Source organism: Notothenia rossii, assembly GCF_949606895.1.
Source record: "Notothenia rossii genome assembly, chromosome: 1".
NCBI lineage: Eukaryota > Metazoa > Chordata > Actinopteri > Perciformes > Nototheniidae > Notothenia > Notothenia rossii.
In genome coordinates this window covers 19,893,369-19,917,884 of record NC_136912.1, presented here as the reverse complement: position 1 = coordinate 19,917,884, position 24,516 = coordinate 19,893,369, and the positions used below count along the sequence as shown (strand labels likewise).

Genomic DNA, 24,516 nt, shown 5'->3' with positions numbered 1-24,516 from the left:
TGATGGAACAACTTAGGAGTTCTCCATCTCCTGCTTATGAGGTCTCCAATGATGTCGTTCCAAACTATGTAGTCTCAAACTTTTCTCCCTCTGTTCAACTTTCTACCTCTGGCCTCTTTACACTGGCTGGCAGCACAGAGCGTGCACCAGCAGCACTGCCGCCAGCACCGTCATGGATCACACACCATATCTCCTTACACACCTCGCATGACGAATCCACTGTCTCCCTGCCACGGGCTGAACTCACTTAGGAACAAAAACTAACTTTGTCCTCACAAAAAGAGGGAACATAACACAGGAAAAGAAGAGGTTAAAATGTATGAGAATGAAAAGTTGTGAGTGAACTTTCCATAACTAAACTTTCCATAAGATCTGAAGAAAAATCTGAAGCCAAGGCAAATTGTAAAGCTACTAGAAAACCTACTGTAGCAGTGATTAGCCCATGACCAATTACGGATAGTGACTCATAGCCTAAGAAAGCAGATATCCATTCCTTCCCTGCAGAGTTGATGTGTTGCCCTCCCTCTGTGCAGTAAGGACCCAAAATATATTGTACAGAGAGCAGAAGACTTTCAGTAGTAGTGTCCTTCAGTTGCAGGAAGAGTGCTGCCTTTACATCATTTTGTATTGATAATATGAGAAAATAAAAAGTGGAATAACTTTCTTTAATTCCATTCACAATGAAAAAACACTTTTATTTTCTGAGGGTAGGCTGTATTTACTTTTAATTAGAAAATAAAGCTGGGTGCACCATGGCAGCCTGCAATACTTATCTATGACTAAACCTCCAAATCAAAGCACTGCCTAAATATAGAAACTATGTACAGCTTTAAATGCAGATTTTTGAGAACTTTTGGTATATCTCTTTGTGAGATTGAGACAGGGTCAATTGGAAAGACATAGTGTGAAGATGCTCTAAGTCAGCAGCTCTAGTCTTCATTGCTCACTATGCCACAGCAGGAAAGCCGAGTTAGAGAAGGTTAAAGGTAAAGATGAGCGAAACATGGATCCCACTGAACCGGCTTACACTGTGTGTGTCGCTCAGGCTCAAGGTGTCAATCCATGCAATGAGATCATGTACTCTAGGTTTTGCATAGGAGTCGATGGTATTTGGAAAAAGCGCAAATAAATACAAAATATGGAGAAAAAAAGTCTTAGAGGAACCCAATAAAAATAATTAGCCCTCTTGAGGTAATTCCATAACTCGTTACGGTTGTTGGTCTACTGATAATATTCAGCATCAGTCATAAAACTATATTGCCTCACAGTGCTATACACATCATAATAATCATGCATGTAGATATTGTTGGTTTTGGCTAGAAATTCGAAGCCGAAAGTGTGCAGCTGAATATTTGCACACCGCAGAAGAACGGCATTGTTCGAAATATATAAATACGCTCATATATTATACATTGAAAATGCATCTCTATGCTGTCTTTCTCTCTCTCCTGTGTTCTCTCATGTGGGAGGCAGCGTTGGGCACCCAGCCATGCCACATCAATATGCGTGCTGGTGAAATGCTTCCCCTGCTTCCCCCCGTGCTGCAGTCGCCGAGGCTTGCAGCAGTGGAAGCGGAGGCTAATGTCACCGGATATGGCGGGTAATGTCAGCTGGTAGGTAGTCAACGGAGGTTAGCAAGCTAGCACTCCCAACGCGGGCCAGGCTGGCCTTGTCGCCGCAGCAACCTGCCACGGCGACAGCCCGGTGACACAGACAACGGCAGCCAGTGCCACCCTGGAGGCACCTTGGATTCTACCCAGGCAAAGTTCCCTGGGAGCCTTGGTTGCCATGGTGCCAGCCAAATTTGGGTCCAATAAACGTGAGGGGAGCAGGCGGCGGGCGAGGGAGGGGGACTTTGGGGTGGCAAGGCAGAGGAAAGAGAGAAGGAAAGGGGGGTTCCTGAGTACTATGGCAACATTAAAATCAGCCCTGTGTTTCTAGAGGGGTAACATTCAAAAAAAGACCTGTTTTGATAAAGATATATCAACGGTAGGACACTAAAATCACATCATTGATAACACATAAAAGACTGGCAGCAACAGACAAATGGAGCGAGTATGTGTTCTGGATGCTGCTGATAACCTACACAAGAGGCTTTTAAAAGAGTCTCTTGGCAATGTGAATGACAAGATGAATGTATGTCTTCTTCTGCTCTCAAGTTGTAATTAAAAAGTACAAGGCTCAGCTGTCAGATCAGCTAAAATGACAGATGCACATCTCATATCTTATACCACAAGGTCGTTGCTATTAGCGAGATGTGTTCCTAAATGATTTTAGGCAAGTTAAAAATAAGTAAGAGTTGTTAACATTAATGCTAAAGTGTGACGAATAAATATAGGATGAATTAAAGCTTTTAAAAGACGCCACTTTGGCTTGGCTTCTCTGCCCTACTCTTTCAGATGTAGTCTCAGAATTCACTAAGTGGTTGGAGGTGACTTAACCCTGATCTTTATATTCATAAATTAATCTCCTCCTAATTAAAAAGTTTGCATGACGGAAATGCACAAAAGGACTTTATAGCACTTGGTGTACACCTGGCTCTCTTGGCCGACCGGCTGACAGGGTGAATTATGAGCTGCTGAAGCAGGAAGCGTTGCACGGCACCTTGCTGTGGCCAGTTCGCCACGGTGTCCCTGAGACCCCAACACTGTGCTCCTTCCAAACTCCCTCTCTCTCTGTCTCATAAAAAAGACCTGCTGCTTGGCTCATAAGACCGTAAATCATGCAAAATAGAGCATAGCACTAGGTCTGGAAAAAATAACCATGTATAATGAGCAGACGGAGACATATGCACATATGCACTCTCTCACACACATGCACGCCTGTGCTGTCACGCACATAAGCCTTGCCAAAAACACACCACCCCCTACAACGCTTTGTACTAGGCACACAAACACGTACTGTCAACGGTCTATCCCACAATTTGAACCCCCAAAAACACAATCCTTCCTTGAATCCATGCTGGATAAAGAACACACTATCTCCACCCCCACCTTACCCCACTCGTTAAGACTGTGTCCACCTCCCACCTGCTTCGCTCCCCCTCAAACTCCTGAACCAACACACACACCAACGCTGTTCCCACTCCAAAGTCATCCTGTTATCTACACAAGCGCCGTCCTCTCGTCAGTGGGTCCGTTTCTCTGTCTCCTCAGAGAAAAGAGAGACTCTCCTGTTCACAGATGAATGGAGTCTTTTGATGAAGCGCCGAGCCTTGTTTACTGCCACTCCATTTATTTACCGGCCTGTTTTTCAAGTCGTCATTGAGGGACACTCTACCAAACACCCTCCTCCCTCCTCACCCCCTAAACCTCACCCACAAACCCCCTCCATCTCATCCTCTACTTAGCTACACCCCCCCATCCCCTAAACACACATACACATATACACTCTACCCCCCCTTCTCAATCCCATGTCGTTCCCTATCCCGTTTCATTCTGCTTTCTTCTTTCCGTCTAGTGTCCTAGATCTGTGTCCAAACTGATTTGAAGCTTACTCGCTGACACAGACGCATGCCAAATTTGATTCTCTGCATTCTGTTGTGCTTCCCAGCTCACTCGCTCATTCGCCCCCCCACTCCACTTTCTGTCTTTTTCTAAACTGCTCTCCTTCTCACGGTGTAACGAACACCAAATGATGCCCCTCATCAAGGTTGTCTCCCAAGAACGAGTGGCCTGCTGTGAAACCACTGTTTTTTAAAACAACATAAAAAAAATCTGGTGCCACCTGTGAAGTGTAATGTTGTGACCAGAACAAATAAGTGACTTAATGGTCAAATTAAAACAATTCAAAATCTTAAAAGTGAACGCAATACATATACGCAAAACACATTTAAAACTAAACTGCAATCAAGGCTCAATCTTAGAATGCTTCTACAGATACAATGTTATCTAAAAGAAATTGAAAAGCTGTAAAGATACCGTTAAAAGGAAAGGATCCTGCTGATAGATCAACTAAATGTCTAATGGCAAGACATCTTTCCATACTGAATGAAAGAAACATCAGAGAATTTAAAAAAAGAAAGACAATTCAGTCAAGGCTCCCAGACCATGATGGCCTGCTTTCATGAAAAACAAGGATAATGGTCCTATTGAGCACTAAAATGTTTGTGCTTACAAGTTATTATACATTTTTCTGTAGCAGCAAACAGGAGTCCAGGGTGCTAATGAGGCTAGGGGAGGGCATTCATTTGAACCCTAAAGAGGAATAAAAGAAAAGGGGAACAAGTGAAAGAAAGAAAACAGAAGAAAGCGAGGATCAGAGGGAGGAGGTTGGCAAGGACTGTGTATGAAAATTTGGCGTCTTCCATACAGAGATAGCATCGTGCCAAAAACGGCCGACAACACAACTCCTCTCACTTTCTGAACATCAGCGTTAAACTCGCCCACATAATCATTTCTTTATTCTTCAACCCACATGTGCAAAATGAAATGAAATAGAGGTTGTTGCCTTTCATTTTTCATTTTTTATTCAGCACTAAAAACTCAAGGCCACTTATTATAGGAACGGAAACTTGATGTGAACCACTAAATTAGAAACATCAAAAACAAGAGAAATTGGTGCTTTGGATTGAATACGCGGCAGTGTGACTCTCATTATAGCAGGACTATGTCTGTGTTGTGTGCCGTTGTTAGCCAGACTTAGCAGCCGATGCCAGGGCCTCGCTGTGAGTGCAGCCCGGTGAATAAGGCATGTTCCCTGGCTTTCCCTCCGCTCTGGCTGGCCTGCCTGACAGTGAGCATTGGCCACTGCCCTCTCTCTCTCTTGCTCCTTCTCCTCCTCCTTCTCTCTGAGGTCGGGAAACCCTCCTGAGTGGGTATATGGTTTTTGGGGACAGACACATTTCATGGTTGGCGCCGCTACAAAAGCCTGAAAAGAGACCCGGCACTGGGAAGACACAGTATTAATTCAGACAATACCACCCCCTCGCTGCTTCTGACTCTCTGTTTTCTCAATAACCTCTTTCTTTTCTTCTCCTCCTTTCTCTCCCTTTTTTTTGCTTTCTAGGATTTTTTCTAAATAAAAAAAACATATAAAAAAAAGAAGCTTTCTCAGCTCCGGTGAAGAATGCTGTTTTTATTGCTGCGTGCTTAGCTTAGTGTACACCCATTTTTATTTGACAATCTTTAAATGTGTTTTATTGTATTTTAATATGCAGTTACATCTCGACAGTAGGTATTAGACTGGGTTCAGTAGTAAGTGATAACGCCCTATATTAGTTAAGGAATTTATATAAATACAATTCCAGTGATCCCATAATGATTCATTACACTATCGTTTTTTTTTTTTTTTTTTGAAATAATAAAGATATATTTTAAAATATCATAATATATTTTGACAAATTAATTGTATGTAGTTAATTATGTATGAATACAATGGGAATTTCACAATACACTGACAAATGTTGTGTCAGAGAAAAACGACTACACAAGCAAGGAAGACGTGAAGTAAAAAAATAATCTGCACCATTAGTAATAAAAAAGCATCGGCAGTTATTAATTTGAAACTGAGATAATATTTCTGTCTTTTATCCTGAAGAAACCACAGAATACAAAGCTGAAGTATATCAATATCAATTCTTATGCTTTTCTACCTGTGATGCCTTAACAATTAAAAATGTCTCCTGATTAAAACACAGGAAAACTCTGACGGCTGAGTTCATTCATAAAGTAAGAAGGGAGCGGAGAAAAACTGATAAAAGCAGCCACATAGTGCAAACTGCCTCGTGTGTTTGTTCCAGCACGATGATGGCCTCCCGATTTCACTGGAATAATCTGTTTACCTCATATCTCCTAACGCTAACACTCTTCACACAAAAGGAAACAGATGCGGGTGGACCAGATATTTTCTGGGGTTTAACGCTCTCCTGAGGCAGACACAGCCAAAGAAACGGAGGCTTATGATCGTTATGTAAAAACCCCAAAAAGCAGGGAGCTGTTTCTAGGACAAAGGCACCGTATCACGGAGCATGCCAGTTTTCACTGGTCAATTTAATGGAAGACCAAACATAACAACATTGTCTTTGACTTGCCTTTGTTGTGTTTTTTTAAAATTCCCTCAGGTCTGCTCGTGTCATCGTGGTCTCGTGAGATAAGTGTAGACCCTGCGGTTTTGAACTGTTCTATGTACGCCTGTGACACCCCAACGTTAGCCTCGCGACAGTGTGTGTGTATGCGTGTGTGTGCAAGCTTTGGAGTGAATGAGCACACAACAGGGCTTTGGCTAGCCTGATACCATTAGCTATCCAAATACACAGACTTTTTTCCGAAGCCAAGAGTAGTGTGAGAAGACTCCCTCTCACTCTGTCTCTCTAATGTGACGGGGCTCTCCCTCTATCTTCTTAACCCTTCAGATTTGATACGTAGCCACCTCGACATGCTCCTGACGCCAGACAGAGAGAAAGAGACGCGCAGAAGACGATGACGCAGGCCCGGATAAATGAGAGACACCGGCGAACATTTGCTGATGCCAAAGCCGCTCTGCATGCGGAGAGCTTTTCTTAGCCGGCGTGGGCCCTGTTCCCACCACACACAATACAAAAGCCTCAGACCTGACCGACTCCCTCTGTGATTTCATTTAATCAAAACTCAATCCTTACTTCGCTGCTGAGGGTCATCCTAAGATGTGCTCACACAGACACAAACAAAAACACTTACACAGAAGGACAGTCCAGTCAAACCTCATGATGTAATGGGAGCTGGAGAAGAGATCCAGGAAGTAATTAAGAACAGATTATTTTCACAGTAAAAAAGCAATACTGAGCCATGGAGCAGTGGGAACCTGTGGAATCCATCAGAGTATCCCGTCAACTTTGATCACGTAGCAAACGATTTATCACGTCAGCCATGACTGTCAGGAGTCTCTCTTTCTCACCAACCATGTCATATATACTTTTCTCCCTTCTTTCTTCATATTTCTGGTCTTTCCCCCCATAAATCCAGAATACTCTGGGAGTTTTCATAAGTGGTGGACGCAGGTTTTTTAAAATTTGTGAATCCTTCCTGTGGTCAGCGAGTTGCCGTGGGGCCGGCTGCAGCACTAGGTTTTCTCCGGGCTTTCTCACAGCGCCGTCCAAGGCATGACTATTGCTATAGCGAGAGGGAGGCGGGATCTGGCACCGTAAAGCGTGGAGTGTGGAGCGGTCATGGCAGAAATGGCACGGCGAGCACATTTCACACCTCCCTCGGAGTGACTGCAAATTTCCTGTACTGCACTTTTGATTGGAAACACATTTGAAACATCTTTTCATGATCACACTCACCGCGTACAAAAGAAAGAAAAGCAAAGAAAAAGCAGCAAGAATGAAGTTAAAAAAAATCACTGAGTGCACTGAGCTAACTTTGGACCTCACAAATGTTTTTTTCCCTTAATCTTCTATTTTTCCAACATTGAATAAATCAGAAATGTGCTGAGCTTAAGCTAAAATAGCACAGGTTATACATCAAATAGTCCAATAGGACAAGCAGCTAAAGGATCTCTCCACAAATGCATTACAGATAAAGATAAGCAGATAAGGGCATACCTTTGGCTATCTCCGTTCGATCACTCTTGATAAAACATTACAAATAAAAGCACTACTCACTCCAGCGCAGCACACAACCACTCTTCCCCTCTCCTCTATTCTCTGCCAGTATGTTGGTTACAATGTTCAAAGACGAGGCCCTCTGTCTGGGTTGTTGCCCTTTATCTGAGGTGCCTGAAAAGCAGGGGGAGATGGCTGTGCGTTGTGGCAGCGTGGTTAGTTCTGTTACGGCTGCAGTGTGTTATGCTCCGTAACAGAGAGGATCTCAAAGGCTGGCTGGCTGCAGAACAGCCTGAGAAAGCCTGACGGAAAGCCCAGAGATTCCCTGTGGCAGCTTTTGCCACTCTGTCATAAACAAAACACAAGACGTCTTTCTCTTCTTCCCACACCAACGGGGCTCGGGCGCTGCCAAACAGAACAATCACTATCGCAGCCTCTTCTCCTTTCCAACACGCTCTCTCTCTCCCTCTCTCTCTCTCTCGGTCTCCAACAATATAAACAAAAGGGATCAGCAGAGGCTTTACCTCTGTGAGAGCAACAATGAGGGCGATGTTTAAGGAGACAAAACAAAAGTGTGCATGGGATCAAAGAGGAGCGAGGAAGACAGAGATGCTAAAGACCGACAAAACGCCAACCAAACAAAAACAAACAATAAGCACATCTTGTCATTCACAGCGCGACTGAGGCACAACAAGCAACCACTCATCACTCCAACCGATAAATGTGACACATGAATGCAGGCCTTTTTTATGCCAACGAAAATAAGCATTTGCTACTTAGAAGTGAATTAAAGCCAAGTGCGGTGACAGTGGTGACCTTATGACAGGTTTGCAGACAGTTGGCTGCCCTTTGTCTCTCCCTCTGTCCCGCTCTCTTGCTCTGCCTGCAGACCCCAGAGTGTCTCTCCAGACAGGACTTAAACCGAGCATGGGCTCTTTGGAGGCAGATAAAAGTACCGCGGCACACTGTGTTTGCCAGATAAGATAAGAGAGAGCGCGCAGTAAGTCCATATTATAAATGGGTAGTGCACTGGGCAGCGCCTCCAAGCAGCCATGTGTTTCACTGTACTGCTGTAAACCAAAGTACAGTAGCGACGGTGCGAAGCCACACACTGAAAGCTGGAAAGTCAACAAATAAATGATTTATGAGACATTCACAGTTTGTGTTTTCTGTTTAACAGTACATGTAAACAAATGTAAATACAATATCTCAATATCTTTTCACTAATACTATGCCTACTATTTATAGAGGCACTATCACTCACAAGTTTTTATTTTGTAAAATATAGTAGTTTATATGTAATATCATACCACAATAAAATATTTTCTGTTTTTAGGTTGACTGTGTTTTATTTCTTTATCCAGCATAAAAGGGAAAACCGTTTTCACCTCTCAAATTTAATTTAAAAAAAAACGACACTTTATAAATAATATATAAAGTAATATATATTTATATTTATATATAATATATATATTAAATACCAAAACATTTTCATAAAAATTCCATACACCTTACTAGATTTGGTGTGTATATTAATTTGCAGCTTTCGCAGGGTTCGCAAGTTGTCAATCTAAATACTATAATTCACTGTTGTACGAGACTATGATTTACAAGATAAATAAAGTTTAACAGTACATTTTCTTATTAAAGTTTAACAATAAAATGTACTGTTAAACATTATTTATCTGTTTTTGCTCAGTTTAATAAACTGAGCAAAAACAGTTCTCTGCAGATATGTTACTAAATCCCATAAACACCACTCAGAGTCCACAATGAGTCGCTATGAAATCGTGTTTTTGGCAGCAGCATTCAGTTATTGTGCGAAAACCAAGTCGATAAAAAATAAAATACATTTTTAAATGAAATGTAATAATAATATTTGAGAGAACATTTATCAGACAACGTCAGGACTGCCCGCTACCTACAGTTTTTCACCGCCACAGATAGACCAATAAACTGGAGCTGCTGCCAGGGTTTTGGCTCGGGACGAGTGAGGTGTTTGGCCTGGACCGAGGTTTTGTGTGTGTCAGAGAGAGAGAGAGAAGGGGAGAGAAAGGGAGAGAGAGACAGGGACGGCTGTGATAGCATTTGGCTTCAGTCTTGTTAGCGGGTACCTTAAGGTAAATCCCAGGCAGAGAGTAAGGGTGTGTATTCGGGCAGTGACTGGAATATGCTGTATATGTATATGTGCCTGTATGTGTGCTAGTTGAGTCACTGTTTGAAATTTCCATAAAATTCCAGCTGAGATAATATTAGGTCATGAGCGTGTGTTTGTATGTATACGTAGCCAGCAAATGGTGGTGTAGTGTGTATTTGGAGGATTTGGCTATGAAATGTGTTTCATGTGTGCGTGTGTGTGTGGCTGCTGTGACAGTGTTTTGGGCTGTGGGTGATGAGTACGCGCACTGGAGGCTACAGTGATGTTTGGCCCGAGTGTGAGTGTGTGTATCCACGATGGTGGCTGAGATACAACAATGTTTGGCTGTATCAAACTGTATCTATGAGAGTCCTTGGCCTAGTGTGTGTGCTGTGTGGGTGTGTGTACGCAATCGTGGCTAAAACCGTGTTTGGCTCTGCGTGTGAAAGTGCGCTACTAAAATGACAAGAGTTCTTTCTCCTTTTTGAATATCAAATTTGTGTATCTTTATTTAGCTGTGTTTGTATGTGTGTATGGGTGTGAAGGTGGCTGCAATAGTACTGGCTGTCTGTGAGCGCTGGCGTTGTGTGTGTGTGTGTGTGTGTGTGTGTGAGTGTGTGTGTGTGTGTGTGAGTGTGTGTGCTTGGCAGCCAGGTCCAACGTGGTGCTCGCGTTCAGGCAGACGGTGAAGGCGGCAGCAGCCTGCGGCCTGAGAGCAGGAGACTCGCGGCTCTGCTCTCTCTCTCTCTCTCTCTCTCTCACACACACACACACACACACACACACACGGAACCTGGGCAGTGGCCAAATGACGATGCCTGGCTACAATGGCCTTATCGTGGCACATACACTTCGACAGACTGAGTACAATTTTATAAACAGCGAGTCTCACTCATCGCACAAAAACACACATTTTGACAGTGGTGATCAGCTCATAGAAAACACACACAAACACACAGGCATGCAAATTCCTTCCTATAAAAAAACACCAAATATATGCTCAATATGAAGCCGCAAATGCCTGAAAAATGAACTCGTACTTGCCAGAGCATGTTGGCTGAATGCCCTTGACACACGCATATTCTTTTTATTACTGTTGATACTATGTTGTCATGTAAACAAATACCAGGAAACAGAAGGACAACTATGAAAAGACAAAAAGCAAAACTATTTGTCGTTTGCACACGGAAATAAAAGCAAGAAGGGTTTTTCAATTTGTTTCTCAGGGTTAAATGTTTGCTTTATTTATTTAAATTAATATTGTTAATTTACCTAAATAAATAAAATAATAATATATAAATATGATTTGTATCATATATAATTCAAACACTTTTTAAATGTGTTTCAGAAACTAATACACTTATCTTTATTTATTCTAATTTCCGTCAATACCTATATTTAATTATGTGTCACACAAACCAGTGTTTGTGTGTAATGTGTTTTTCTGTGTTTGTGATAATGCAAATATGTGTGCTCATCTATATGCAGATGCACACGGGCATGTATGACGAGTGTTTATGTGGTTGGCATCCCTCCCTTTATTAGTGTCTAGTATCCAATTGGCCACATACCTGGCGTGTGGACGAAGTAGGCCAGGTAGAGGTCCAGCTCCTTGACGGACACTCCGATGTGGTGCGGCTGGACACACAGGCCAGGGTTGGTGCACTGTGGAGACTTGACCAGCCGCTCCCCGTCCGTGCTCTCCAGGGGGCTGCCCTTGAACAGGATGACCATCACCAGGTCCAGCCGCCACACCTTGTCGGCCTGGCGCAAGCAATCGATGCGACGGATCTTGCCCTTCTGGTCGGGGTTGGACAGCACGCAGCAGGGGGGCTTTTTCCCCGTGATGGAGAGCACAAAGTCCTCACGGAACTCGGGCCGGATGTCCTTGCGGAGCTTGGCCAGCAGGCGCGAGGCCCACTTCTGCTTGATCTCTGGCTTCTCCCCCAGCAGCTCGTCTTTCACTGCGCGCTCTTCCTCCTTGGACATGCGCTTCTCGTGCTTCTTGAAGTATTTGCGCTTGCGGGCCTGCAGGTTGAACCAGGTGTAGGCGAAGGCGCGGACATGGGGCAGCAGGGCCTCGATGAAGGGGTGGAATTCATCCTGGATGAGGGAGGAGGTAGGGGGGAGGGTGGAGCAGGAGAGGGAGGAGGGGTGGAAGCAGGAGGAGGCAGTGGAGAGAGAGGGAGAGAATGGGGGAGAGAAGGATGGGGAGAGAGGGAGTGGGGGTGAGGAAGGGAAGAGAGAAGAGAGGCAGTTAGCACCGGCACGCAGCATGGAGGAGCGGCGCCTGCTCTGTACGAGCGGAGGGAGAGAATGAGCGAGAGGTGCGGGAGAGAGAGAGAGAGAGAGAGAGAGAGAGAGAGAGAGAGAGAGAGAGAGAGAGAGAGATGTGACAGAGATGCATTTCACTCTCAACACACACACACACACACACATCACATTGAAGGACACACTTTACAAAACAATAACTAAAAGTGGAGAAATGGAATTTAAGTATCTTCTTCGAATAGCAGTGGAAATATTTGTGTACCTGCATAAATACATAAACGTGTTTGTATTAAATAAATATTGTATATATATATATATATATATAATTTAATATCTACATCCGTAAAGTAAAAACTATTTTTAAAACCTAATGCTGACTGACTACATAAACTGCAATATATAATATATGCAACTCGTAATAATGTTAGAGAACTCCCAACTAAATTGAAATTATTCAAATTAAAATATTTGTCCATAAATAACATAAATGCGTCTGCACAAAGATGATCAATAACAGTCACTTTCATAAAACATATGGCAATAGAACAACATTAACATAGTAGTTACCATTTTGCTCTCTCATCATAAATTCACCCGCCGATTGTAAAGAAACTTAATGCACCACGAGGACAACAACTGGATTGGTGATTCAAAAGGCGCTGAAGTGATGCTGCATATATTAGAAAACAAAAGACTGAGGGAAAAAAATTAAGCAAAAAGAGAAGCTGAGAAACTGTCCAATAAAAGCAGCAGGGGGAAAAAGCTGAGAAAGAGGAGACAGGCCAAGGGGGCGCAGTGTAATACCAGCACAGGAACACAGGAGGTACTGTAGCAGGAGAGCTGCTGTTCAAGAGCACAACAGAAGGAGAACGTAGAGAAGTTAGACAGTCTCTCTGTCTAAAGGACCTTTAAAAAAGAGCTGGACGCGCACGCACAAAACAGATATTGCTGCAAAAATTTACAAAATTATCAAAAACTTCAACAAGCCCCCTAGTTTGTTTTGACAAACAAAACAACAAAAAATGCTTGGCAAAGCGACGCGTGCTATTGGTTCAATTCTGTGAGATCTGCATAAGACTCGCAGAGAGAGGGAGAGAGAGAGAGAGATGGGGGTGCGGACGGAGGAGAAGAAGAGAAAAAAAACAAAACAAGAGAACCGAATCAATGTTGGAAGAGTGTGCACGACCGCTGGCAAACCCGAGTGCAGCTTCTTTTTCCCCCCTCTTTCTCTCCAACTCTGTGTCTCTCTTCCTCTCCACTTTCCTTCTCTAACCATTGACTGAGTCTGTGCCAACATGCAGAGGGCCCACCTATTTGGCACCGAGTCTCAAACAGCCCAGCCAATACGCACGCTCCCAGCGCTGAAAGGGAGGGAAGAGAGAGATGGCAGAGGGAGAAGCAAAGCGGTGGGGGGGGGTGGATGGTTGGTAGGCTGGTAGTGGAGAGAGAGAGAGAAGGAGGGAGGGGGAGAGATGGGGACTGTGTGTGGTGCAGGCAGAAGGCACGTCATTAGCCAAATAGACAAGTTCCAATCTAGTGCGAAGGCAAAGTCCAGAGGATATTAATTTTACATGCATCCAATCCAGACAGCACCCGCCTCCTAAAGCCCCCTACGGTTGCCAGCTCCCCCCCCCCCCCCCCTTCATCGCTTTCGTCACCAGCGTGGTCACAGCCATCCCAACAAACCAGCTCGCTCTCCAACTGCATCCCCCCCCCCCCACACAAACCGCCGCCCTCCCCCTCCAGAAACACCCCTCTCTCTGCTCGCGTTACACCACCTTGGCATGGGATGGCATGAGAAAACACAGGCCCAAAATCCCACTAGACCCTGAGACCAGCAGCTGCTCCTGGATTTAACACACAAACAAAGAGAGGAGGGGGAAGAAAATGCCCGTCACCCCCCCAACAAAAAATACCATCCAAAAACATGCTCTCCTGTTTCAAAATGCACCCTCACTTCCAAACTGGCCCCTTCTATCCCCCATTTGTTTTGGTTATTTCACTTTAAAAGCTCCAACAGCACAGACACAGAAACACATTAAAAGTTTCAGTTACCAAATTAGAGAGCAATCCCATTTGTGGGTGAGAGACAGGATTTGGTGGACAATGACAACTGAAAATGCTGTGGTGGACAGCTTCATGTAAGTAGCCTATACATGTTAAGCCGTTTAACAACGCAAGGCAAGCGGATATTAAAACCGTCTAAAACAGGCTATACAACTTCCCTGTAATTCACAAAGCTTAGTCTAATGCATTCAGATTCAGATACGCTGGTCTTTGTAAGCGCGAAAAAAGAATTATAGTTTCCTACTGCAGCCAGTAAATTGCCGATATTTCCATCGTGTTGCATTATGAAGTACACAATGACACATGATTGGGATTGAGCAGCAGCAGAAAGTGAGGGAGCACAGCGCTGTATAGCTGCCCTGGCAAGTGCATTGTCTCATCATCATTGGCTGACCCACATGACCTCAGAGGGACAAACTGTGCCCAGTGCACCATGGGAGAAATATTTCGGAGACAAAGGCTCTCACGAAGGATCAATTCAATATATTCTGATGTATATATGAAATAAGTATAGACCCCTCTTTTCATTAGAAGTGCATTTAAATGTCATTCTTCCAAATAAAAAAAAAGATTTGCTCATTTATGCTGTCCAAATTAGTCCATGGGGAATTAAAGAGACATTGTCCAAACTGGAATCTCGGCAATGGGCAGCCACAAAAAAGCTAACTTGTCATGTGGCAAAGTTGAGGGCCCGGCCATTTGATTGTGGGTTGAAGCCCCCTGCTGTGCAGCGGGACAGGCTGTCTGTGTGAACGCCCTACAAAGGCCAGAGTACTCTGGTTGGCTCCCAGGACTGTCAGATTTAGCCTGGCCTGCTCCTCTGTCAGAGTCTGACAGAGGACCCGCCGCCCGGCGACTGGCTGCTCCACTGACTGGCTGGCGAGCTGGCTGTTCGGTTGGCTGAGAGGCGACATGACTGGCTGGGTGAATGACTGGTTGGCTATCCGGGTGGGTAGCTAGCTGGCTAGCTGGATGGCTGACTGACTGACTGACTGACTGACTGACTGGCTCGTCCCCGCTACTGCTAGGGGGGTGCAGACCCCATCTGGACCAGGCCGAGCCGGGCCGGGTGCCGATTGTTCATACTAACATACGCCTGCCTCACACAGCCACACTGAACCAAGAACATTGTGGGAATGAGAGAATATGGAGGAGGCAAAAAAAATGTGGGCAAAAGGAACACGAGGAGATGGAATTAAAGAGGATGTGTGTGTTTGTTTTTGTTTTTGAAGAATAATAACGGAGGTGTGTGTCGCTTATTTGAAAAGACTGAAGGGATTAAGGATTTTTGGTGCATGGGCAGCAGACAAAGAAAAGGAGTGATATGTGCCAAGATTTTACAGTGACTTCCTGTAATATAATCGTGCCGTTACTGACAGGCTATACGATTATTAACCAAGATCTCTATCAGGGAAATCCAAAACCCCTTCGGTCCATTTAAAACAGCACATCTGTAGGTCTAGCTCTGCAACATTTGTTTCTGTGAAATAACTCCACTTAACTCTTTATATAACACAAAGAGGATGAAAAGCTGATAACTATCATGAGACTACAAATTAATCCATACATTTAAGCAAATACTATTTGTATGAAATACGTAATCCATCAAAAAAAATCCCTCTTTATGAAATCACTTAAGTAAATCTCCTCACTGCCAGCCTATTATAATCATAAACTGGGCCAAATTCAAAATTATACAACATCATAACACAGGCATTGAGGTCTGTGCAGAATTTTGCAGTTAAGGCAATAACTTTTATGATTTTGGCCAAGAAATGAGTCTTTGTGGCACCCTACTATTTAATGTGTCCATGTTAATTTTGTTTCCTTTTTTCAAACCCACATATCCTTCAGCTCATTAGAGAGCGTTTGTCCATGTTGCCCAGAGTTACTGGGAGCACAACATGTGAGTGAGTTTTTCAGGCCTTGGCCGCTTGACTCTTTAGGTATCTGCTTTGCAATAATTTGAGCGAGAGCTCATCTTATCTCTGCATGCCATGCTCCTTCTTTCAGAAAAACGACGACCTTTGTTCGCCAGGCTGGGCAAGACAATCTCCCCTCCTGCCCTGACAGGGCACAACTTAGAGAACAGCAGAGAAATGAAACCACCTCAGGTTTTATTAACAAGGCCAAGCTTGGAAGCAGCAACTGCCAAAAACACAAGACAAAGGAAATGCATAAAAACCGAAATTGTTGTATTCAAGATGTTGATGGTATTAAAGAACAAAACAGAGATTTAAAAAATGGTGCTTACTGCAAATGTACCCATTACACCATTGTGTCATGTTAAAGAGATGGCTGTTAAAAAGCTCCCAATTGTCCTGAAGCCAAAAACGCACCATGGTATTAAATGAGACCTGATAGAAAATAAGTAAAATGGCAAATATAGGTCGAAGCAGAGCAGGTCATTGCGTAGAAAATAAGATATGTTTTTAATTATGCTAATTAAACACCAATGTACAAACATTACATGGAAGTTTGGGCTAAAGGGGGGTGATAGAGGAGCACACCAAAACTGCTCTGTGGCTGTGAGCTTAAAACGGCCTGAGGGTTGCGTCTCGACACTTTGTGAAACAATACAAAATAAATACTCACACCTTTAAAATAAAGTCACCTACCTCGGCCACCGTGTTAACGCAACATTATAATCTCAATTGTGTCGGTAGCTCATTTAATAACAGCTGTCTGTCTATCTCTGTCCATTTGTCTCCCGAGTCCGACCACGTTGTTAACCTCCGTCCGTCTGTTTCTATGTAACTTTATGTTACCTATTTTACGTTCGTTAAAACGCACATTATGTCTCGTTGTTGACAATAAAACCGCTTTAAATACCTGAAATGTTCAAAACTAATGCTCCTCTCCTCCCCACGGAGAGGAAACTAAACTTGAGCTTAACTTGCCGTCTGCTCTCAGTCTGCTGAGGCCTACGTTAAACAACAAGGGTCAAACAAAAAATTGAAAGTCGAAATGTAAATTAAAGGCGGGGGAAGATGTGTCGCGGTACATTTTACTAATAAAAACAGTGTTATGTATGACCTCAGTGAAGGCAAACCTCCGCCAGAGTAAACAAAAATGTCACATTTGCACCAAAGCGTTAAGCAGCTTTCCCACATTTACTGCAGATGTGATCATGTAGACTGTTTAGCGTTTTTAAATTTTTAAATAGACTATTAACAACTTTGTGCACATGTAAAAAAATCACTATTGGTTCCTGTCTGAGGGCTATATTTGCATTAGCCTACATGTATTTCTATACAGCCGTAACTCGGGCCTGTTTCCCACACTGTTGTCGTCAGCTTTAATCACTATAGCCTACCTGGGATGCGTTTGCGGTGTCTTTGATGCAAAAATGAATGTTAAAGGAATCAGATTATCACGTTTAAATAATACTAAATATGCGTTGGTTGGGAGTCAACAAGCATGTATTCTCTAACTGGACAACACACGAGAGATTTTAGATATTTGGCATTAGGCTATAATAACAACAAAGGTAACTTATTTTAATTTTATTCCTTCTTACAATATAATGGTTGTTCCAAAAATAGACAACATGGAATTTCTAAATGAATTCAGTAGAAGTAATACATCATAAACTGAATTTCTTAAGTTCAACCACTCCCTCAAATTATACTAATAAAGGCAACACCTTCATATTTTATAATATTAATAGGAAATATGAAAGGGTGGCATTTGTTAGTGTAATAGTGTATTATATTATATTGTTGTATTCTTACAACAAACATGAGCTTAATGATCTAAATTCCATACAAAATGTGGTTGAAAGTTTTAACTAGTTGGTTTCAAAATGTAAATATCCTGCAAACAAAAAATTGCCAGAAACATATAAACAATTAAAAGTTCATTATAAAACACTAATATCCTGAAAATATGTAAATATGAAATGTGATTTTAAAGAAACGGAGAGCGTTTATTTAAATTTCTGACTCATAAATATATTTGATGAAACTGATTTCATGTTTACAGTTTAACATGAACATTTAGAACATTATAATCATAATCACTTTTTAATCATTTTTCCTTGTAAATTCAAAATCATTATTTTATTTAAAATATATATTTTATTTATTTCCTCATATTAATAATAATATATTAATTGTACCATATTTTTGGGATAATAGAAAACACTGACCTATTAGTCTAATGCTATTTTAGTATTTTATTTTAGTAACATTTCTTTGTCAAATCAAGTTATGAAGAGAAAAGCGAAACTCAATTAAAAACATAATTTAAGAGCTACAGGGACTGAAGGGCTGATTTGCCTGATGAATTTATTTTTGTTTCACAGACAAGTCTTTAGTTAACTATATGAAGAATTATGATCCTGCAAAATAAGGTTAGGAAACACACGCACACACAGACACACACACACTAAGGTTACAGCGTGTGAGGACGTGTTACAACTAGAATTTCACTTTGACTTGTGCTGTGAAATCATATTGACAAGTGCTCAGTACTGATGTAAAGGAAAGACTGTGTCGGTGTATGTGTGTGTGTGTGTGTGTGTGTGTGTGTGTGTGTGTGTGTGTGTGTGTGTGTGTGTGTGTGTGTGTGTGTGTGTGTGTGTGTGTGTGTGTGTGTGTGTGTGTGTGTGTGTGTGTGTGTGTGTGTGTGTGTGTGTGTGTGTGTGTGTGTGTGTGTGTTCTGACCTCTTGAGATTATCTGGAATAATTTGGGTTAAAGTTCCTTGAGCTGTTCATGCTTTTTATATTAAATAAAATAAGTTTTTCAAAAATTCGCCTTACTATTTTACCTTTTCATAACGTGAGACAGACCATTTTCACGCAGTTCAGGCATAATGTGATAAAAAGAAAGTGAGAATAAAAAAGAAATGGTTGAAGAAATGTTCCATATTATTATAAGAGTAGTGCAGGAAAAGTAAGGTGTGCCGGCTTGAATAGTGGTGAGTAACACCCTGGGTTAGTAACCTCACAAACCTCACAGAAATAAAAAAAATTACGGATAAGTGGACATTAACTACTATTTCCGTGGAAACTCTCATGAGACAGAAAAAAAGTATCCTATTTTCTTTCCCTTTCATTCACTTATTCAAGCCCACCTACATGCATTCAAACACAGACCCATTATTCTCCTGGAAAATGTTCTCCTTAACTTCTCATCACTGCCAGTGTTTGTATTTCCATCCAGTTTAAACATCTTTTTATCCATGCATCTACTCTCAAAAAGAAGAAAACGTTGCCTCTTTCTGCTTTCTTTCTCCCATCGGCACAGATTGATGTTAAAAGTGTGTCTGCGCATCGTTGTAATTACGCCTGTTTACACACTGAAGCATTACTATGTGTGAAAGTCTGGAAGCCATTTGTGGCATGAGGCGGAGAGGGAAAGACAGAGCGCGCGAGTGAGCTTTAAACAGCTCCAGAGACACAAGGAGTGATAGCAAGCTGGGGCTTCTGACATGACTGCAGGCCTGCGTAATATTATACCCAAATATGCTTTCACATTTGTGCGATAGCTGGGCAGACTGTTTCAGCCTCAAATGTGAGCACATCAAAGATAAGATCAAGGGCCCTTTATGATTCCTTTTAGTATCCAACATTTTATTCAGCCAGGATTTTTCTTGAGGTTTGTGGTTTTCATATGACTCTTGCCCATCTTCATAAATTTCACCTTATACAGTTAATTACAAGCATAAGTCTAAACTCCACGAGTTATATTCCCAATTTATATTCAAAAAATATTTGGAGAACTGAATTCAATTTTGGATGACTTAAAAATACATTTTATGATGATCATCGTTTAAATAGATTTGCGGAGCTTCTGGCTTAGATTTGGTGACTGGAGTTCAAAAAGTTATACACTGCTCACACCAAAATGTGCTGAGAGGACAGAAAAGAGGGCTGTGTGAAATCATTTACATTTACTCCTTTTAATGCCAAACAGAAAGTTAATCTTGATAACAGTGCCATCAATTAGAAATAATGTTTCTCTTAGGGGATGATGTTATCGTGGTATAAATAAAACTGGGCAAAATTATAGATTTCAAACTAAATTAGGAGATTCTGGCCCTGCATGTTGCAAACAATGATTTAATAAAACCACTTCAGCATGTGGCTGCAGCTAGATGAGGCCATATAGGATTACATGTATGCTAAGTGAATACATGTAGACTTGTGCATTTGTGTTTACATTACAGAGGATTCTGAAGCTTCACCATGGCAAATACACACACACAAACCCATGAATGTACTCACACACACAAAGCCACGCACACACACACACATACACACATTGTTGGTTTGGCTTTTTCCGACAGGGGACGTAGCAGTAAAACAGAGTAGCGTTTCCCCTAGACAAGGGCGGCCATTCCTGATAAGGTCAAGTGGGCAGTGTTATACTTGGTGTGTGTGTGTTTGTGTGTGTGTGCGTGTGTGTGAGTGTGTGTGTGTGTGTGTGTGTGTGTGTGTGTGTGTGTGTGTGTGTGTGTGTGTGTGTGTGTGTGTGTGTGTGTGTGTGTGTGTGTGTGTGTCTGTGTGTGTGTGATAATAGAGTGTGGCAGCTTTCTGCTTGAATAATACAGGGAAGGAGAGCGTCTGTCTCACACTTTCTGTCTCACTGCTAACAGGAGCACATGCTGCACACACCTACAGTGTTCCAGTCGGCACATGCCAGCGGCACACACTGGCTCCCCTGCCCTGCCTACAGCTGCAGAGAGGGCTTTCAACCTCATGGTTAGCAAATACAGCAGGAATCAAGCAGATAATGAAACCCGATAACCCCTCCCTGCCATGCCCTGCTCCACCACCGGCCAAGGCCTGCTTCTCCTCACACAAGAGATGCACTATTGAGAGAGTTTCTCTCGCACTCTTTCGATCCCTCTCATTCTTTTATTCCTCCCTGGTCCTCGTTCTGCCAGTCGGCACGGCGAGATGCCAACCTCTCCCCAAAGCCGGGCAGAGTGCCCTCACCCTTTATGCAAATGCTTTACCACTTGCCCGACTCACACATTCAATCTGTGCCCCCTACCACCATCACCCCCATACCTTCTTTTATTTCTTTCACCTCTTACTCTGCAAGTCTTCTCCTTCTCTAACACTTTTCCCTTTCCTGTTCTCTATATTGTTTTTGCACTTCAACCACCTCTCTATCAATTGCCTGTGCACTCTCTATCTCAAAGGCTATCCGTCTCCTAGCATCTGTCCCTCCGTTTCCCCTAACTCTTTCAGGGTGGAACTCCCTCTCCCCTCCCTTTGCCTCTCTCACACAGCTTGACTCACCCGGACTCAAACTTGTGCACTCACTCCTCGGCCTTTGCCAGACAGGCAAGTGCAGAATTTCCCTTCACCCTCTCTTTCTCTTCTTCCATCTCTTTCACTCTCTCTCTCTCTCTCTCACACACACTCAGCCCTACTTCCCTTAAAGGGAAAGTATCTTGTTGATAAATTATACTTGTTATTTATCCCTGCAGTTTAACGTTTTATCCTCTCAGTATTTAGTGTTAAATATATAATTTTCAAGGACAGTTGGAACGTTATTTCATAACTTCGGAATGTATTATAACCCTATATTTGCATGATTGACTGCTTCCTTCAGTGTTGAGCAGGGCATTAGTGGAGCACAGGAACGCTACATTTGTTCAGTATTATAAATAAAAGCAATGTGCAGTGGTTTAAAATGTGTTGAATGTGTTTGAACAGCAGCCAACTACTTTTATATTGTGCGGTGGGTGAAACAAATCTTGCTGTTTAAAGAATAAATAATCATGTGATGAGATTATATGACGATTTGCTTTATAAAATCTTTTTAAAACCGATCAGAAACGTTGGTTGTCAAAACTGGACATTTTCTTATTTCCTTAAAAGGAAATGCTATTGATTGTTTTTTATAATGCTGTTTTGAATCAGGTCAAGTCTCCACAAGTTATATAATCTGTGGTGTAAATAGCTCCAGAAAATGTTTTTTGTTCAAGTGTGTTAAGTAATCTGATTTCCTAAACCCCCCAAAAAATAAAAGAAAGTGCTCGATAAATAAAAGAACAGAACTTCATAGCATGCTGACCACAATTTCACTTTTACAATGAACACTGCAAACGTTTGTTGCATCCTCCTCTGTAGATGGGAAACCAAACCTTTTGCATTAGGATCCTATTTCCGCACCAGTGAGCTTCCTATCAGGAACAGTGAAGCTTGCGGATTTAATTCTGCTTATCATGTGAGCTGGAGTTTGGCCTTTGCGGAGTTGGCGCTGCGAGGGTTAAACGGTGCCCGCTCCCTGTGGCATGATATGAGCTGGGCCTTTGCCTGTGCACTCTGCCTTGTCTGCGCCGGGTTGCTAGTGTTAGGGGTTAAGAGTGGGAGGCTGCTCCAAGTGGCTTCCTATGTGACTCTAATCCCATTAGGGTTAAAAGGTGTCTGTTCCAAATGGCTTCCTGAGACCCGGGTCTTAATCTCTGCTATGCTTGACAGAGTTTGGGTTACAGCGAGACAAGCTCTTGATGTGGCAGCGAGTTATCCTTGACTCTGAGATGGCAGTGTGAGGGTTAAAGGTCGCTCTGCCCATTTTGAGTGGCATTCCCTGTAGGGCAAGCACCATGCCAGGCCGGAAGACACAGAGGGCGCACACAAACACATGCAAAGGGGAGCAACAAAGAGCTCTCACAACCACACACACACACATAAACACTAGCGCACATTCACAAAAGCAAAATCATTCTGAAACTTTTATCCTCTTAAACCAGTGCTTTCCTTTTTTAAAGATGTGTCCTTCAACAAAGCAAGGGGAGGACAGGCAGACATACGATGCAGACGGGCGCCTCGGGGAGAATGTGCGCGCAGTTATCTCCTCTGTGACCGCGCTCACTGACTTCCCCAGCCCTAAACTACCACCTCGCACTGACCTCAGGAGCACCACAGCACCACAGGCAGACAGCCATAAGTACATGTCCTCACAGGGGACATAAAATGGAGAAAACCCACCTCCATGATAAGGCACCTCATAAACAGGCATGGGAGAGAAAAAGTAAGAGGGAACAAAAAGTAAAATGTTGCATCACTGATCCAAGCTTAAAGCTGTGTCAGTGTTGGATATAATAGTTGTAAATGTTTTTAGCTTTCAACATTATCAAAAAATGCGAAAATGTATAAGAGAGCAGTTTTATCTTAACTTTAATGTTTTCAGTACAACAGCTACAATACAATGCAAACCAACACTGGAACAGTTTAAGCTTTTTATTCTACACTATGGTCTCTATCGTCTCCCTCATAGCTTGCATCTGGATTATTTGTAGTTTAATATTGGCTCTAAATCACATTAGAATCCCTGGCACTCGTGCTGAGAATTTGACTAACATGTGAGTGAAATATTTTTATGACTTTTTCTTTTTTTCTTAGTATCCTGCCAAGCTTTAAAAGTTGTCTCATAAAAGATGAAAAACGTTAGGTTTCTTAACTGCAATAAATGTTCTAAATGTGCCATGTTATTTTGCAGCGAACGATACACTGTTTATCAACTCTCAGGAAAACTGGTCCGGTATGAAATACCAGTCGGTCTCCATTTATAAACATGTGATTGTATGAAAAGATAGTATCACAGAGAAGTGAGCCAGAAGGAGGGAGCTGGACTGAAAGCAGCACGAGCTGCCACGTCAGATGCTGCTGAGGCTTCTTGGCTGTCAGGACTGAAACTGACACACAGTGTAGACACACACGCACATGCAAACGCAGTATGGCCTGCACCGCACACGAAAGATTCCCCACATCTATTCCAATGCACATGCACACTCACACACACAGAAAAGGGTTTTGCCTTTGCAGTGCTGTTCAGGGAGTTTGAGTCATCGGCCAAGCCTGACACCCCTGCTCAGTGAAGCCATCACCGCTGTCCCTCTGTGAGTCAACATGGATGGAGCCGCTCCATCAACAACACACTCAGGCCTAATAATAAAACGAGCAAATCCCTCTCTCCAGTTTGCCTGCCGGCTTACGCCAGAGAGGGCCTGCCCCGGCCTGGTCATTTCCTGGCCATGCCGCTACTGGAATTACACTCATCATTAACTTGCATTTTTTGTGAGATTAGAAATAACTACTTAGTTTTCCAAATATTAGTCCAGCAATTAAATAAAAAAACATATTTTCTTAGTTGTGATCCTATATGCAAATCATTCATTTATTCACATGAATAGAGACATCGTGTGGATCGTGATTTAAAAAAAAACACATATAGGGAAATGATGTAGGCAATAATAAAGCTCTTTGGTTGCCCAAAAAGAAAAAGATGCAAAATAGGATTTGGCCGAGTCTTTATTTAGGCTAGCTTTCCAATTCCTGGAGAAATTGCCTTATTGAATACAACAACGCTATTGTCTCAGCAAATTTGAGAGGGGCTTTCAGCTTTATATTTTTCCAGAGAGGAAAATCAAAACAGAAACACCGTTTTTCAATCTGAAGGGGAAAGAAGGCTCTTACACAGAGATTTGATTCTCCAGATAGCACTTGGCACCATTTTACTCCTCTAAGTACTGTAATATGGTTATGATACTTTAGCA

General features: G+C 42.6%; 1 protein-coding gene across 1 annotated transcript in view; it reads right to left on the bottom strand.

Annotated features, from left to right (window-relative positions):
* nfixa (nuclear factor I/Xa) overlaps positions 1 to 24,516 on the bottom strand; it is a 102,292-nt gene that overhangs the window by 55,501 nt on the left and 22,275 nt on the right. Inside the window, 1 exon segment of the mRNA XM_079643064.1 lies at positions 11,231 to 11,762. Within this exon segment, the coding sequence (XP_079499190.1) occupies positions 11,231 to 11,762 (532 nt within the window).